Genomic DNA, 18,435 nt, shown 5'->3' with positions numbered 1-18,435 from the left:
ATTTTTATTAAGATTTATTCTCATAAAAGACAGCAACATCAAAAATGAAAAGTGACATATAACACATAACAAAGAAAGTTCCACAATAACAAAAAACCGCTAACATAACAAATATCTCCTTTCCCCTCCCCCTTTACCCCCCAGTTTCCCACACATCACTAACTGCATATACTGTATTTAATTTTTACATAAAATCAGTTCTCTCTAACTTTCACTCTTTCTAAGATAGATAGATATAGATAAAATCAGTTCTCTCTAACTTTCACTCTTTCTAAGATAGATAGATATAGATAAAATCAGTTCTCTCTAACTTTCACTCTTTCTAAGATAGATAGATATAGATATATTCTTTTCTACTATGCAGAAGAAAGTTCTTCTTAAATATTAAAACCTATTATTTTGTTGCTTTCTTTTCTATCATAATTTATAAAAGGCTGCCATGTACATAAGTTTGTATTAAATTTCCTTTTAACCAGCTTGTAAGCTTATGTGATATACCCAAATCCAATAATTTTTGGATCCACTTTTCAATATTTGGGGTTTTCTTCCACTTCTACTATCATCCTTTATGACATATCACATAATCAGACTCTGTTCTCTCAGTTTTCTCTTCGAAGTCTAATATATTTAAGAAGAACTGTTAAGGTCTAAACAGTATTTCTACTTTCACAATCTTTTGTATCATCTTACTAACTTTTTTACACATCCATCATTGATGGTAAAATGATCCCAGATATTTGTCACTCTTCCAACATGTATTATTTATATTTTTATAATTTGTGGCCAGTTTATCGGGAATCGAGAGCCTCCTATCATTTTGAACATTTTCCATTCAAATCATAACAGCAAGCAGACTTTAACCCCTTAACCCATACATGCTCCCATTGTTCAAATGGTATTGTCTGGCCTATATACCTAGCTCACTTCGTCATACATTCCTTTACATGTTCATCCTCTGTTTCAGACAGATGTTAATAATAATTTATATATTTTGGCTATCAAATGAACATCTTCTTCAAATATCCATTTTTCAAATTGTTTCCTCTTTTCCAAAATCAAATTTATCTTACCTATTTTTTTCTCTTAAGGGCCAACCCCATTGTATCCTGTCCACAGACCTGGACCATTCCCAGTTTTGGCACTTAACTAGTTTGGTATGGTGACAGGCCATGGAAACCCCACTGGGTGACCTTGGGTATTCAGAAGCCTACTTGCTCTCACACCATGGAGCCACCACCTTGCCACCACTTAGCTTGTCACCGCCACAGTTCTCCTTGCAGGCTCCTGCCATGGCCAGTAAGGATGAAAACAGAGTGCCTGGCTTCACCCATGTGGCCAGGTGTCCCCTTCCAACATTACAGGCTACAACTGGGGCCTGCAAAGAAGGATGATGGCAGCAATGGCACATAAGAGGGCATGTGGCTATCTGAACTATTGGGTGTCACGGCAAGTTTTCTGGGAACTCTGTTGCAAATAGCTGGTTATTTAGAATTGGGCTAAGGACTGGTTGGTTTGGAGTTAGGCCAGATCTGCCAAAATGGTGTCCAGTCTACCCATTCTTGGTCTGGGGCTGTTGGCCTGTGTAGTCTGAGCAGGATGACATCAGGCCAGGGGGAGAAATGGGCCTTTTGGCCTATGTGTACAGCCCCTTAGTTGGTAATACAATAACCACTGTATTTTATACCCCTCTTCCTCTAACTGATGCAAATGTTTGAATTTCCACATTCCACAATCAATATCTATTAAATCCCTGTATCTTAATCATGTCTGTATACTTCCTAGTTCACTTCTATTGAATGCTCACTGCGGTGATAACCATCCTGGCATTTTAACACTAAGGTTGCATTTACAGAAATAATGCAGTTTGGTATTACTTTAACTGCCATGGCTCAATGCTATGGAATTTTGGGATTTGTCATTTAGCCATCTCTGTCAGAGAGCTCTAATGCTACAACAAACAGGGATTTCTTGGCAGAATTAGTTCAGAGGAGTTTGCCATTGACTTCCGCTCAGTCTTGAGAGAGTGTGACTTGCCCAAGATCACCCAATGGGGTTTCCATGGCTAAGGGTGGATTCGAATCCTGGTCTCCCATTGACCTAGTCCAGCACTGAAACCACTACACTGCACTGGATCCTTTCTTTATCATATTCCTTGTAAAATGCTACAAGCTCTAAATGCTTATACTTTATTGCTCTTGTTTTACCTAATTTATAGTCATTCTAGAGCTCCGCATTCTTCTGATACTGATCTCTTGGTTAGATTAAAGATTGCATCTCTTGTCTGATACCTCCATCCATTTTCTTTGGCAGCATCTTATCTTCAGAGTTCCTTTCCTCCCAATATTTGTATAATTCAGTCCCTCCCTCTCTTTTTCAAAGGCTGCTTCTAATTCATTGAAATTTTAACTTAGAAACAAGGTAAATGTGAGGATATCCACACTTTTGCATCTACCTTGCAGGCTTTTAAAGATGCAAATTGTGTTAACTGGTGAAGTATGGTGGTTCAAATTTAAATCTTTCCTCCTTTGTTGAAGTCTTGAGGAAAATCTCTTTTCTTCTGAAGCTGATGTATACTTTGGAGGGAACACTTTCACTGACATTGATGAGGGATATCTTCCCAGGTAACTGTAATTTTAATTTTGGCCAGTGATTCTCTTCCTGGATTGTTTTTCCATCCTTTTTATTTCTCAGTTTATTTTGGCTGTAAGCCTGTGAATAGGCTATTATCACTATTAATGACTATTGAATCCCCTGTCTCCCAAATCTGTTTAAGAAGTAAATTGTAATAATAGTACATATAATCACTTACAAGGTAAAATGCATTCCAAAAGGCCAAACACTTGGCTCAGTAATTCAGGTGTATGTCTAAATTTGAGTTAGCTTATAGGTAGCCTTTTCACACATGGGTTAACTATTAAAAACAAATGTTTGGGTTTAGAATCTCACTCAGCATGTTATTCATAAGGAATTGCTGAATCTACAGATCTTTTTAACAGTCGCCAAATAACTATAGCTCAACATTGAAAAAAGTATAAACCTCAACATGTGTTCAGGTGATATTTATAGAATCTGGTTCATGACTGTGATGCATGAGCTGAATATTGACGCAGGCCTCTGCATGTCTGGCAAGAAATAATCTCCACTGAGTTCAACAGGGCTTGCTCCTAGGTATGTGTGTGTAGTAGGATTGCAACTTCGTTTGATAGAGAATGGGTTGATCAGTTGGTTGTGCAATAGTTAACATTTATATAGTTATTGCAGTCATTTTCAAACTGCATTGAAGAATTTTCAGAAGTTTCCCCCCAAAAACTGTTAGGGAGAAGATATGCCATAACAGACCAGCTTCTTTTGAAAAGCATCTTGCTTATTCCTCCTGCTCTTCCCTTTTAGTGTGCAGCTGCAGGGGAGCATGAGAGATGGGGAGGCCCGACAAAACAGGTGTGCACTCCTGTGACACATTCCTTCCACATCCTCTGAGATAGCCAGGGAGTTTGTCATAGACACACAGGAGTTTCTTGGCAGATAATTCTCCATGGAAATAATTACCTGAAGGCAGCGAGTTTGAAAACAGATTGGAATGCTGACTCTTGTGGTATTCTCATATGTGAGAACATGTGGCATGAAATCTTCTGTGAAGTGATGGTACAATATTTATATTAAAGTTATGAACAAATAAAATATTCTGCCTCCAGTTTTTATGCTACTGTCTTGTAGCCCAGTGGTGAGTGTCTACCAGCAGAATGGATCTTGGTGGAACAAGTTACCTTCCCACTGCAGCCCCCTATATGTCTCCCAAATCTGCTCTGGAGTATTGGGGGCACATGGGGAGGAGAGAAAAGGAAGTCTACTGAAAGGCATATTGGATGTTGCCCTGTGTGAATATTTGAAATGTAATGTTTTACATTTCAAGGCAAAAGCAGACTGTGTAATTAAAGATGCTTACCACTGTGCCCTCTTACATGGAGCTGGATATGAACTTGTTGGAAGTGTTTTTCATTCATTGCATTATAGGATAGGGCCTTGTGTAGAGGGCAGAAAAGAAAACAGTATATTGGGAATAGTATATTCTGCGGGATATTACTTCTGAATTAAACCTGAGGAGTAACCTATTGTAATGGCTTGGTAGGGTTTGGGATATGGCATGTAGTACATAATGGGCCTTGTAAAAATAATGAAGCACGATTATGAATGAAGTGTATTTTGCTTCTTCTTCTAGCTGGCTGCTTGGTGGTGTAAGGAGAAAACTGGGAGATACTTGAGATAGTTTATAAAATTGTGGTGGGTGCAGGGAGACACTGTCAATTCAAAGAGAGAAAATTCTTGTCTAAAACAATGATGTACATGCTATACATTCTAAATAAAACTATTTATCTTCTTCTGCAGCTGCAGAACCTTGGCCTCAGAATGCAACCTTGTACCAGCCATTGAAAGGTGAGTACTTGATTTTCTGCAGTTTAACCATGATTTCTTCATCAAATATGCAGCAGCATAATGGGAGCCTGACAGGTGAGGGTGCTGGTAGTTCAGAGAGACCTTGTTAAAAAGAGAATCCTTTGTGGTGGTTATGTGGTTCATATTTTTTTTTCTTTTTCTTTACTAAACTTGTATCTGCCAATATAAACCAGCTATTCATGGCCTATAAGGTCCTTGGTTTATTATTGACTCATTATATTGGCTGCTGTAGGCAGTGTAAAATGATGTGGTTTGCAGGCCCACTTGGCAGATTTACTGCGCCAATAGCTGAGGCAGCAGATTTTTGAAGTCTTGTGGTAAAGTGGGCTCTCGGTAAAAAGGAACTGTTAAAATGTATAGGCTAGGATGGTTCAGGCTCCCTTTAGCAGCTCTTCATATATCATCAGATCACATTATGGCCCCCATTTGGGGCTCAGCAGCCTGCTACAGTTGTCAGAAGACTGCAAAGTAATGAAGACTAATAGGTAGCAGCCCTAGTCTTCTAAGCATGGAATTTTTATTGCTGTGTACTTGTCATCTTTCTTTTGTGTGACAGACCTAGACACAGTGTGCGATATTAACTGCAAGCTGTTTTTTTGTAGGTTCCCAAATGCTTTTACTTTTTTAGCAAGAGAAATTATGAAGTTGTTGGTTTTTATTTCTATTAGGAAATGAGTAATTGTCTTTTTATTTATATTAAAAAAGAAAGGAAAAACCTTAAGACAAGGTTTTTGTTGAGATTTTTAAAAGAACTGTTGGAATGATACAGTAAATTGTGAGGGCATATCTAGAAGAAATATTTCTGATCCTTCAGACCACAGGCTTTTAGAAACTGTATTAATGTAATGGGGCATGTGATTCGTGTTAAAGCAGTTTATCTCCTTATGTTTGTACACTATTTATTTTTACACCCTAAAGGAGCTGCAATTATTGAAAGCGGAAGAAATTACTGTTTCTGATAATTATTCCTTACTTTCTTTATTATTTTATTTTACAGAGGAACAAATTCTGCTTTCTGATAATGCTGCCTGTCTTGCTGTTCAGGTAAAACAGAGTCATTTTTCTGCTTAGGAATATAGGGTACTTTTTATACTTAATGAGACTATTGATTCCTCTTACCCAGTTATGTTGAACTGATTGGGAACAGCAATCTGGCTTTTTGCAGAGGAGTCTATCCCAACGGTACCTGGTGATTTTGGGAATTGAATCTGAGATCTTCTGCATTTAAAGAATGTGCTCTGCATATGTGCTACAGCCGTTTCCCACCTATTAATATATCTTAGATTTCAACCATGAGTCCTTAGATGTTCTTGGACAGTTCTGAATTGCATCAACAGGAGTACAGTGTCCAGATCAAAGGAAGTAGTTAGTAGTACCATTCTGTTCTGCTTTTGGTAAGACCTCACCTTGAATATAATGTTCCGTTCTGGCCACCACAATTCAGGAAGCTGGAACATGTCCAGAGAATGGCAACTAAGATGTTTATGGGTCATGGCTTAAGGCAGGGGTCAGCAACCCCCGGCCCGTGGGCGCCTTTCCGCTGGCCCCCGGTCCCTCCCGCCGCCGAAATCGCTGCCAATTTTGGCGACTTCGGCCGCCACTTTGTCCTTCAAAATGGCGGCGAAGTCTCGCGCGACCAAAAAGGTCGCGTGAGATTTCGCCGCCATTTTGAAGGGCAAAATGGCGGTGCCCATTAAGAGGCCCGCTGCGGCCTCCGGAGCCCTGAAACGGGGCTCCAGCAGCCGCAAGGGGCCTCTGGGCAAATATGTCCAGCTGCTTATCGTAGGGGACTCTATGCATGATTAGGCTCCCCAAAGGATTCTTGTCAGGAAGTGAACCAAAATCAAAATATAAACCATATGCTTTCGTCTTCATAAGTCTCAGAATTTTCACTCTGAACGAAAAACTTTGTATATGAAAAGCTTATATTAGTGGAGAAAAAGCACAAAATTATATTAAGGAATGTTGTTTTGTGAAAATGTATATACAGTTGACCCTTGGAACTTGTGGGGGATCCATTCCGGACCCCCCCCCCCGCCCGTGTCTTCCAAAACCTGCACATATTCAAGCCTCATAGGCTTGAAAGCGCGCCCCAGTAACATTAATGGTGGTCGCCCCTCCATGGATTTTCAAGTCCACGCATCTCAAGTCTGTGAACTTGGAGGGGCGACTGTACTCTATTATTTAGAGCACTGGAAGATTTTCTGGAAGATTTTTCAGTTCTGTTTTTTTCTGAAGAAACAACATCACTTTCCTGAGGTTTTAAGGTTGAAAGGTGTAAAATGCCTGGGCTCTGTAAAGAGGAGAAACTTATACAGTAGATTTAGTGGCAAAGTCGTGGGAGATGTCAGAGCTTCAATTGGGAGAAAGTCACAACCTGCCCCGATCCCAAAAATTGAAAATTGGAGAATTGTTCATGCTGATTTTCAACATTCTGTGTGATGAGAAATAGGACAAGACAACAGCATATAGGTGTAAAGAGCAGAAACGTGACAGATAAGTTGTAGCCTGAAAAGGGGATTTGGTTGCAGTCCTCTTTCTATCTACTTAACCCCACTTAATCCAGTGGGGCTGACTTCTGAGTAGTCATGTATAGGTTTTCACTTTTAAGGGTTTTTTTCTTAAGTAAAAAGGAAGGAGAGGTATGTAGATTAGTAAAGCCATATATAATGTAAAAAAAAAAATCAAAATTGTGACAGTTGTACACTTTGTCATAATTGCAGGCATATATGGAGCCCTGGTGGTACAGTGGTTAAATCCTGGTACTGCAGCCGTTCACAGCCATAAGGTTGTGAGTTCGATCCCAGGCAGGGCTCCAGGGTCCACTCAGCTTTGCATCCTTCCGTAGGTTGCTAAAATGAGTACCCAGCTTGTTGGGAGCAATTAGCTTACACATTGTTAAGTGCACTAAGTGGCGGGTTACAGACGGGCAGGGGAAGACATCTTGAAGGTGTCTTCCCCTGAATACGGAGCCTCCAGACCGCCCGCCCCGGGGGCGTGGCTAAGGTGTATGGGGCTTCCACACTGGGGGTAGTGAAGACGCCTCACCTGGGCCCGTTTCTTACCCGCAGCTTCCATACTGCCGCCTTGCAGGACACTGCAAAGAGAGAGGCAGCTTCCGCACGGGCGGCCAAAAACGCAGCTTTTTTTTCTTTTGACGGCTGGCGGATGCGCAGCTGCGCAGCTGCGGCGGTCAGCACCGGTGGCAGAAAGCGTATGTGCACATTTAAAGCGCCCAGACCCCTTTAAACTTTTCCCCCTGCCCTACCCAAGAACAAAGGTGGCCTCCTGCCAGCTGGTGATCAGCTGGTGTTGGCATCCTTGTCCGCTTGCACGTTGCCAGTGTCACCAGCATCATGGATGCCTCCTCTCCTTTGGTCTCCGCGTTTTTGCTGAATCTGCAATGCACAGCCACAGCTGTCGCCGCTGCCACCGCTGTCCCCCTGCCATCCCCCATCACCTCCCTTGTACATATGTAAATATTTAAAGTTTTAGCGTTTTTTTATTGTTAGGTGAAAATGGTGCAGGAATGTGTATAGGGGTTCACTTTAAATTCCAAACTTTCCACAATTCTACCAGCGCATGCGTACATGTTGCTCTAGGGTTAGGGTTACGAGCATTAAAATAGAGTGCAGCTGTGCTGCAGCTTCCACATCTGCATGGCATCTGACGCTCTAATTAGAGTCTCGGTGCAAACTGCGCATGTTCCAGGACCCCGACTCATTATGCAACGCAGCTGACTTGGAGCCTTTAAATGGGCAACTTAAATTAGCGGCATAACAATTCTGGCGTACCGGTGCAGCAGCTTACAGACGGAGATGTGCAGCTGCGCAGTATACAGAAAAGAAGCGGAAAAAAGCGGCACCTTTTTAATGCCGCTTCTTCCCACTTGGGGCATGCAGGCGGTGTGTTCATGGCGGCATTCAGGTAAGGGCCGTCTAAAGGCTATACCTTCATGACGTCATGAGCACACCCCTTTTTGCCCGTCTGTAACCCGCCAGTGTTATACAAATGTACTGTACATGCTATTGCTGTTGTTATGTATGTTTTCTATTACCAAAATACCCTAAAGACACCAAATCTCTTCTGATCTTGAAAGCTAAGCAGGGTCAGCCCTGATTAGTACTTGGATGGGAGAACCATCAGGGAGTACCTGATGCTGTAGACTATATTTCAGACAAAGGCAATAGCAAGCCACTTAAACATGGGTTTGCCATAAGTGAACAGGTGACTTGAAGACACACACACACACACACACACACACACACACACACATGTATTCTATGTTAAAATGCTCTAAAATTTAAATTAAAAATCCTGAGTGAAACCAAGGATGGATAAAAAAGAAGAAGGAAGGGGAAGGAAAAGAAATAAAAAGAAATATGGCAGCACCTTTCAGACTAAATGGTTTTTATTTTCGCATGAGTTTTTATGGAGATAAACCTACTTCTTCCAGCGCAGTACTAAGTGGATCCAGAAAGATGGAAATTATGACCCTTGCCCTAACTTTTCATAGGATGGTTTGAGGTGAAACAGGTCTTTCAGATCTGTACAGTGGTCAATTAGTGTTGATGTGTGAAAGCAATAAATCTGCTTATAAAAAGTCAGTTTTCCTGAGTTCAGAACTCTCTCTGAGAGGATTCCTTTTGTTACATGTGCAGTAGTGAGGACTCTTGTATTGCTATAGATAGTGTGCCGTGAAGACATTGGCTTTGGTCATACTTCTGCTAATGGACTGGAATTTGTGAATATAATTCTGTTCAGCACTTTCTCTTTCTAGTCCTCATTTGTAATTTCCTTGTTAAAGGACTACAACCTGTAAATCCTTTACTGTATGTCCTGGAAAGCTGAAATGTTTTGCAACTGTTTTTGTGTATTGCCATTTCTAATGTCAGATTTGTGTCTGTTTATTCTCTAGCATAGAGATTGTACTGTTTATCCACAGTAGCGTGTAGGGGAGCATTGCTGGCCTAGGATAGCATATATTGCATTGGAGGAAGAGCAAGCAAATGTACCTCTGATGTTGTGAGTGAGGTTATTGACCCCTGCAATATTGCTCCCAGAGTAGATGTGGGGACAGGGTTAAATAATAAATAAATAATAAAATCTTTATTTATATCCCGCCCTTCCAAAAAGATCAGGGCGGCTTACAAATGCAATCATTGCAACAATTACAGGTTAAAACACAGCGATAACAATACCAATACAAAAAACAATAAAAGCCCCATTAGCCCATCCTCATGGCCACGGAAGAGGAGGGAGGCCCACAGGATGTTCAGTCGGGGAATGCTTGCTTAAATAGGAAGGTCTTGAGATCCTTCCTAAATTGGGCCAGGGTAGTAGATGTGCGGAGCTCGGTGGGCAGCGTGTTCCAGAGGGCAGGGGCAGCTGTGGAAAAGGCTCTTCTAGAAGTAGAAGCTAGCCTAGCCCCTGGCACCTTCAGCAATTGCTGCCCAGATGTTCTGAGGGTGCGAGGCGGATTGTACGGGGAGAGGCGGTCCTTCAGAAATCCTGGGCCCAAGCCATTTAGGGCTTTATAGGTAATAACCAACGCCTTATATTGAGCTCGGAAGCGAATAGGCAGCCAGTGAAGATCTTTAAGTATAGGTGTTATATGGCTGGTCCTGGTAGCTCCAGTAACCAGCCGGGCTGCCATATTCTGTACCAATTGAAGCTTCCGAGTTTGGTATAAGGGTTGCCCCATGTAGAGTACATTGCAGAAGGGTTGGCATCTGTGTTTGTGGCAGGGTCTTGTCTCTGCATTACCATCCATAAAATCTATCTTGTTGTATTTTTTAAAGATTTAGGCCAATAAAGGTCTGCCTCCCATATCTTTTGGGAGGGCTGTGTTACTCTCCAGAATTGGCTGTAGCTTGTAGTTGATTCATTTGAATGGACTGAACGTGACCACTAGGGGTGTTCTGTCATTTTGTATTTTTGGCCTGTTTTTTCATAAATAGTTCATGGGGATTTGCATCTTTTTGGTTCCTGTTACATTCCATTCCACTCCCAGAAATGTGTAAATATGAACTGAACATTTATTATCACTCTCTACTGCATTTAACAAAGTACACTAAGGCTATGTGAAAATAAAAACCAGTTAAGCTTAAAGGTGCTGCCATATTTCTTTTTCTTCTCCTTCTTTCTTCCTCTTTTTGAATTCTGCAGGAGATGAACATGCTTACTGTTTTGAAAGAAAGGACTGAGTAGATTTTTTTTTAAAAAGCGAATGTATAAGAATATTAGCACAGTCTAACTGTCCTTTCTGTAGTTATTTAGACATGAGTTCTTATTCCTAGGCGATTGTGATAGGATTATATTGTGCAAATACAATGTGCCCATGTCATACACGGCTTTCAGCTTATGCTGAAAGCTGCGCAATGGAAATGGCAATAGTGCGTGCATCCGTGACATGCACGAGCCCTGTTATTTTCAATGGGGCTCAAGCATACACGCTATTTGCCTTACGTGTGCGGGGGGGGGGGGGGGCTGGAATGGATCCCCTGCATAAAGCAAAGGACCACTGTATTTACAATACCAGTGGAAGTCTATGAACTTATTTTTTTATGGGACCATTTCTAACTGATAATCTTGATCCTGTGGATGAGATTAGGACTGTTACAGTATTCTGGTGAGCAATTGCTTGCATAGAATTGCATCTTGTGGTGTCCACTTATTTTGTTTTTATATTTTATTTTAATTTAATTTAATTGATAAACTTTCTTGAGCCCAGATTTCTGGAACAAGGGAGGATATAAATAAAATTGTTGTTGATGGTGCCACCAGCAGAATGGACACCACTGATAGAGTGGATTCTGTGTTTTATAAATTTTGCAAAGCTTTTCCAGAAATTTGGAGAATGAACCTCTACAGATATGAGAAGAACGAGGGGTGCATAGGTGAGCAGAGTAAGTGGAAATCCCTTTGCATGAAGATATGTCTTCCTGCCTGATGCAGGATGGAGCCCATATTGTATTTTTATTGTATAGTCATTGTAAGTATTCACTTAATAGAGAAGAAGGAACAATTATATTTTTAATCTTTATTTCTATCTGTATTATAGCAAGTTACTGGAGACTGTAATCATTATCATAAGAACATTAAAAAGCAAATTTTTATTTCAAAGGAGGATTTAGTTTATTTCAAACCTGTTGTTCTACACATGTCACTTAGATGATAAATTAACCGTAATATATTACAAATCTTATTTTTCTTCAATTTTCTTTGTTTTGACAGCTGATAGTAGCCATGACTATAAAAATGACTTCACAACATATCTGATTTTAAACTTTATAAAACAATTTTCTTTGATGTAAGGTGATGGTATCAGTTCATAAGAATCTGTAATAAGGAATGCACTAGTTATTTATTCTTTTTAAAAGAGTTGTTTTCTAAGGAGTGCATTGGTCCATTGGTTTACTAAATATTTTAAGCAGTGCTTAATAGAATAACAACTCTTTAACCTTTCTGATGAAGACTACCTTGTACTTTACCTGTTGGTAATCCATAATCTGTAACTGGTTGGATCATTGTTTTGCATCAGCCATAAAAGAAGCTGCAGCTGGTTCAGAATTTGGGAGCCATGATTCTAGTTGGGGTAGAATTGCATCTTGTGGTGTCCATTTATTTTATTTTTAAAATTTAATTTAATTTGGGAGTTTTGAGAGGTCTTTACTTCCTAATAATGTTTTTCAGACACAGTTGAAAGTGCTGGTTTTGACCTGTGAAGTTCTTCCAATATATTTATTAAGGACCACCTGTTCCTTTATCATCCTGATCACATGTTAAGAACCTTAATTGTGGTGGTTCTTAATCAACAGAATCAAGGCGGTTAGCAATCAAGGAGGGAACCTTTTCATTTGTGACATCTCGATTGTGGAGCAGCTTTTCCAAAGAATTTGCTAGCATTCACTTTACTATCATTTAGGTGGCTGGTTAAAACTTCTATTGTTCTGAGGCTTTTAAAGATTTCATGTTTTAAGTATGGACATTGTAGAACTATTTTGCTTTGCTGTTTTGTTGTTAACTGATTTTTAGATTTAATTCTATTTATTACTATATTCTAAATTTTATTGGAAGCTAGTGTGGGATAATATCCTCCCTTCCACAGTGGTATAAATAATAAGATGAAACACAGTAAGTAGACACAGATGACCATTTAAAGAAAATAGTAAAGGAAGTATGCAAACAAAAGAAACCAGTGTGTAAGGCCTTCTTTAGTATATTTTTATGTTGCCTGTTTCTTCTCCATTTCTCTGCCCCCCCCCCCCCCCAATATTTCCCTTTGGCTCAGTGGCAGTGATGCAGGTGTTTCTTGAAATAGCACACGCTTTATTTTGGTTCCACTGGGTTCTTTGGTCCTGTGTGATAACACTAGCAGTGGTAGTGATAAATTGGCTTTCAGCTGTATCCAGTCTTTTGAGAAATCATTCCTTCTGCTATGATGCAAAGTACTACCATTGTGAAAAGGTACAATTAACCCATAATAGTCAATGCATCCCTCCTGAAAAGCTGTGCAAATGTTCACCCAGTCTTCATACCCAAATGGGGCCAGACTGAATGCCTCACCCATCACACTCCTTCCTATTTTCTCTCTCTCCAATACTCTCCTTGAAACAGGTTCTCTTTTCTTTGTGTGTGTGCGTGCTGAACATCCTGGTCTACCAGTGTCCTAGTCCGACACTCTAATCACTATATCACATTAATATATAATGCCAGTCTTAAAACAGTTGCACTGGCTGCCAATATATTTCAGGTCTGAATCCAAAGTGCTTGTGATGACATTTAAAGCCCTAAATGACTTGGGATTTGATACTTGAGGGGACGCCTCTTTCTATATGTGCTTGCCAAGGATTGAGCTCTGCTATGCTTGGGGACACATTGAAATTAATACAGTCTGTTGGAGACATGGGAAAGGGCTTTGTCAGCCATGGCACCCCAATTGTGGAATGCCTTCCCCTCAGAGGACTGACTGATTTCATTTATGTACCAAGGAGAAGCATGGCTGTTCATCAGAACCTTTGAGCCTCATTGATTTTTTCAAATGCTATTGCGCATAATTATCAGTCTTTTAATTCTGTTTTAACTTGTCAGTTATGTTTTTATTGTTTTAACAATAACAACAAATTAAAAACAGATGGATGAAAACAGATTCTGTAAAAAAGGATTATGTTCCCCGCTTTAGAAATGGCTACCTGTGGACACCTACAGACTGATAGAAATGTTTCAGATTTTATTTCTGTTCTTTCTCATTTTCTACTGGGTTAAAAGAAACCGACCTCGGGAGCTAGTATATCTCCGATTGTACCAGGACTGACAGAAAACATTCTGGGATAAACAACATATGCATGGATCTCCAAAATAAAATCGGAAAGAGCAGTAACGAAATCTGGTATTTTTAATTAGTCGGAATGTACCCTTTATCTGTTTAAGTGTGTATGTACTTGAACATGAGCTAGAAAAGTACAGCCAACCTAATTTTTTACCCATATGTATAATGGTGGTAGAACCTGTACACGTGTAACCATTTGAGAAATGATGGTGCATGCCATATGGAAAGTGTATCCCAAGTGCTTTATGTGGCCTTTTGACTTGTTCGCCCCTACAGGAGCCACAAAAACTGTGGAGTCTGACCCATTCTTCTTTTTAAAAAGTTTATAACCTAAAATCCTACCCTCCAAATCACCACCAAATCACACAGTTCAGATAACATTTACTCCCACTACCTCTGTCACACCACCTCCCCTCAAATATCCCACAAAGTTGATTTTATCCTTAACCCTGAAGTTATACTATGTCACTTCTAAATCAGACATAACATGTTCTTGTAGCCCACTGGAAGGGCTTGGTGTGAAAATCGTCTACTACATCTAGTGTAGTTGCCCACACACCTATTGGGACATATACATAGACTAGATGCTTGATCCATAAATAAGTCCAGAGTCCCTGCGAAAGTGGAACTTGAGGAAGCTGCTGTTCCTGAGAGTTCTTATGTGCCTTCCCTAGTCCAGGACTGTCCAGATGTGTTAGATCACAACTCACATCTGTCTGGCTCTGATGGCAATTCCAGTCCAAAACACCTGGAGGGACACCCTGTTTATTTATACCCTGCATATTCTCTTTCTTTTTTATACCCTCCTGTTTTTTAAAGTGGGAGCTCAAGGCAGCTTGCAAGATAAAAAGAAATACAAAGAAAAACACATGTAACTAAAAACATACAAAAAGTTCTGCTTAAAATAATATTAAACTGTCTTGTTGTATGCCTTGGAGTCATTTCTGATTTGTGGCAAACCTATTACGGGGTTTTCTTGGCAAGATTCATTCTGAGGGGTTTTTGCCACTGCTTTCCTCTGATGTTGAGAGAGGGTCATCTAGTGGGTCTCCATGGTGGAGCAGGGATTTGTACCCTGGTCTTCAGAGTCTTAGGCCCGAAATGCACAGGCCAAAGGAAGCAGCTTCTGGCCTATTTGAGGGTATGGTGTTCAGATGACACACACCCCAAAAGAGGCTGGAAGCTGCTCTAGCACTGTGATCCAGTCCATTGGGTGGGATCAAAAGGAGCTGGAATAATCTGACTCCTGGTGGTGACTGGCTTGGGACCATGGCGGCAGCCCGCTTTGGAAGCAGGCTGTGCAGTCGCTATGGTCCCAGTATGATCAGTATGATTGTGGCCAGAGTGGCCTCTGGCCACTCCTGGTGGACCATCTGTTTCGCCCCATAGTCCAGTGCTCAAACCATTACACCACACTGGCTCTCAAATTCTATCTGTAGAATTAAAATCATTCAAAATTAAAGGCAAAGAGTAAAAGCAATGGAGAACATTAAGAAAAGCCCTTTTCCTGTAAAACAGTGAGATCCCATGGTCTGCTAGGATTAAAAAGTTATTCACTTACTGGCAGAAGGACAGCAAGAAGGGAGCCAGCCTAGACTTCCAATTACCAGTTGGGCATGAGTTTGAGAACAAGCAAGGAGGTTGCCCACAATCTTTAAATATTTCCTTGCCTGTTATATTATTGAAAGATTATGTACATGTGGTGAAATACCATCTCTTCAGATTTCCTCACAAAATGGGTAATAGAATTAATGCAACACTATTTATTAGGTCATTAATGACCATGTTGCGTAGTGTTCTGTAAATTGTCAGTCCCTTGTGTGTGTGCACTTTAGTTTCAGTAATCAGATATTTATTTTAGACATACCTAGCCTGTTCCCCAATGCTGTGCTTAAAACTTGTATACAGGGCCAGAATAGATGGCTTGTTAAAGATGCCTTCCAGGCATCTTGAAAGTGTGGTGTTTACATGCTGCATACTCCGATGATGCCCAGAAGCAGACTGGCTGCCCAAACGTGGGCAGCTTCAAAACACTCCTGTCAAAACGTTTACATGCTGTGTGCCACTGGAGCATCTTGAACCACCCTGGGGTTGTGGTGGGGCTGGGAAAGCTGGTCCTTTCCAGGCCCAAATAAGAGCTGATCTTTTCTTCTCCTGTTTGGGCTGGGTTCAAGTTAGATTGGGGCCATGGCGTGTGTTTGCAGCAACCCCAAATTTCAAGCTGCCCCTTCTTGCCATTCTGTTCTGGCCCTTAGTGTATCTTCAGTTGTATCATGAAAATTACAGAAATGTATACTTTTGCTGTATGATTAAGTTTCCCATAGGTAGTTGGCTATTTCAGTCACTCATAGGCCTGAATTCTATTGCTTAGTCCTAATTAGAATAAACACATTGAATCAGTGGGATTTACATATGTGCTGATTTACCATTCAGTAGTTAATTGAATAAGTGTACTCTAGTTGGGAGTAAGCAACTGTATTGTAGCTATACAGAAATATTATAGATACATTCACTGACTGAACATGTCCATGACTCAGTAGTAAAGATAAAAAGATTTGAGAGAAATAGTAGCATTATTCATAACCCTCTTACATGTACAAGGGGATACAGGTTGAATCTCCCTTATCTGAAATGCTTGGGACCAGACATGTTTTGGATTTGGGATTTTTTCAGATTTTGGAATATTAGCATATCTATAATGAAATATGTTGGAGATGAGACCCAATGTAAACATGAAATTCATAAATGTTTATGTATACCTTATACATATAGCCTGAAGGTAATTTAATACACAATATTTTAAATAATTTTGTGCATGACACAAAGTTTGTGTTCACTGAATTATCAGAATTCATTGAATTATAAAACAAAGGTGTCACTGTCTCAGCCATGTGAACATTTGGATTTTGGAATTGAACATAAGGAAGACTCAATGTGAGCAGAAATATTTCCCTAATATGACTTTAATTGCCATTACAGAGATGTGCTCTTAATGTTTGCTACTACAGCAAGAGTCTCTTTCTTATATTTGGGGTTAGGTCTGAAATTGTGTAAGGAGGTGGTAGCAGGCTTCATTTTCTGCTCTATGGCTTAAATCCAATTGCTTGTCCCTTCAGGTGTAGATCCACTGAGTAAATGGAACTTACTTAAGTGCAAACATTGCAAGTTTCCATTGATTTAATAGCTTTTCTCTAGCTGGGGTAACAGTTGAATTTAGGTCATTTGTTTTAAATCTAAGAGGTATATAGGTACTTAAAGTCACCTAAAACATTTTCTTTCATAAATTAGAAACATGAGACATAAATCCCTTAAATAGTAAATCATTTGCAATATCTAATGAATACATTCTATTTTCAGTAGATTTGCTGTTGACCTGCTTTTTCAAATCTTAAATGTGTCAGTTCACACAGTTGTCCATTATTCCTGTCCAGCTTTTCTCTTGATAATGCTTCAGGAACTTTCCATTTAGAAAGTATTTTTTTATTTAAGCGAGGGCTCGTATTTAGTACCAATATTATCCACTTCTACATTGCTTTCCTAATAACTGGCAGTTAATATATATATATATATATATATATATATATATATATATGAGCTTTAGACCTTTCTGTGAACTTTTTGCCCCTTGTGAAAATAGGATACACTCCATGACATTTTAGGGAAGCAGCCTGTGCTCTGTGTAGGGGGGCTGAAGAACCATAGGATAGTGTAGATTCCTCCTGGAGAGAGAGAGATCTGCACCTGGAGGCCTCCTTGGTGTGGCAGAAGAAAGCATTGCATCCAAGAAACATGGAGACAGTTAAAAAAAATCTCAGATCTTTGGTCTGCTTTTTATTAAGCATGGAAAAGAGGGCTGTTTATGCCACCACATTTTTTAAAAAAGCAACTTTACAGGTTGTTTGGTCTTGAGTTTTACTAATTGGTGACTCTTTTAATGTAAATCTATAATTTCAATTTTGTGAACTAAAAACTACTCTTTGCTCCAACCTGGAGAGAGGTTGAGCCATCGAATGAAAGCCTGACAATCCATTCTTTAAGCAGAATAATAGCTGGAATTCTTCATGATTAGAAATACAGTATCAACATAATCGATTTAACAACATTACATTGTAGCTGAAAATAGACTGAAATCCCAAGCCAGGCATCTACTGTGTCTGAGTGAAACATCTTTCATATGGTTCTAAGATGAAATTACCCCTGAATGAATAGCATCTTCATTTATCTTCAAAACCTCCTCTGTGCTACTAGTGAGTCTACTCTTTCTCACATTCTGCAGGAGGAATTACATTATACCATTATAGCAGCATTCCAGTGCAGTGTAGAACAGATTGTTTTGGAAAATGAACCTGGCTTTGCAATAAATTACATTTACAGGTACAAAAGAATGTGTTACTTTGTTTAAAGGAGTCACAAATACAATTAAACTCTTAATTTATGTTAAACTACAAATGTGCCTATTACCATAACTGCATTAGGTATACAATCTGTCATGCCAAGAAGATCCTGAACAGTTTTCATTTATAATTTCAGACAGACTTTTCAGTTTACAGTGTCTGCCACTGCTTGATAGGAAAACTGGAAGATTTTGTACATTTATTCATGCATTATAATTTCCAGGCATATTTTCCCCAGTCCTCCATCCGGTTACACTG

The 18,435-nt window shown here is 39.8% G+C and overlaps 1 protein-coding gene across 3 annotated transcripts in view; it reads left to right on the top strand.

Annotated features, from left to right (window-relative positions):
• Positions 1-18,435, top strand: part of LOC149313719 (metaxin-2) — a 61,565-nt gene that overhangs the window by 25,151 nt on the left and 17,979 nt on the right. For 2 of the 3 annotated variants that reach the window (XM_089519701.1, XM_089519700.1), the window contains exons 2-3: positions 4,384-4,431; positions 5,450-5,496. In XM_089519701.1, coding sequence (XP_089375827.1) covers positions 4,384-4,431; positions 5,450-5,496 — 95 coding nt within the window. Of the gene's footprint in view, positions 1-4,383; positions 4,432-5,449; positions 5,497-11,291; positions 11,361-18,435 lie in introns of those variants that run through there. The other variant, XM_089519702.1, reaches the window with a different exon arrangement.

Source organism: Sceloporus occidentalis, unplaced genomic scaffold, assembly GCF_023333645.1.
Source record: "Sceloporus occidentalis isolate IW3139 unplaced genomic scaffold, rSceOcc1.0.p SCAF_4, whole genome shotgun sequence".
In the NCBI taxonomy this organism is placed as follows: domain Eukaryota; kingdom Metazoa; phylum Chordata; class Lepidosauria; order Squamata; family Phrynosomatidae; genus Sceloporus; species Sceloporus occidentalis.
This window is presented reverse-complemented; position numbering and strand designations above follow the sequence as displayed.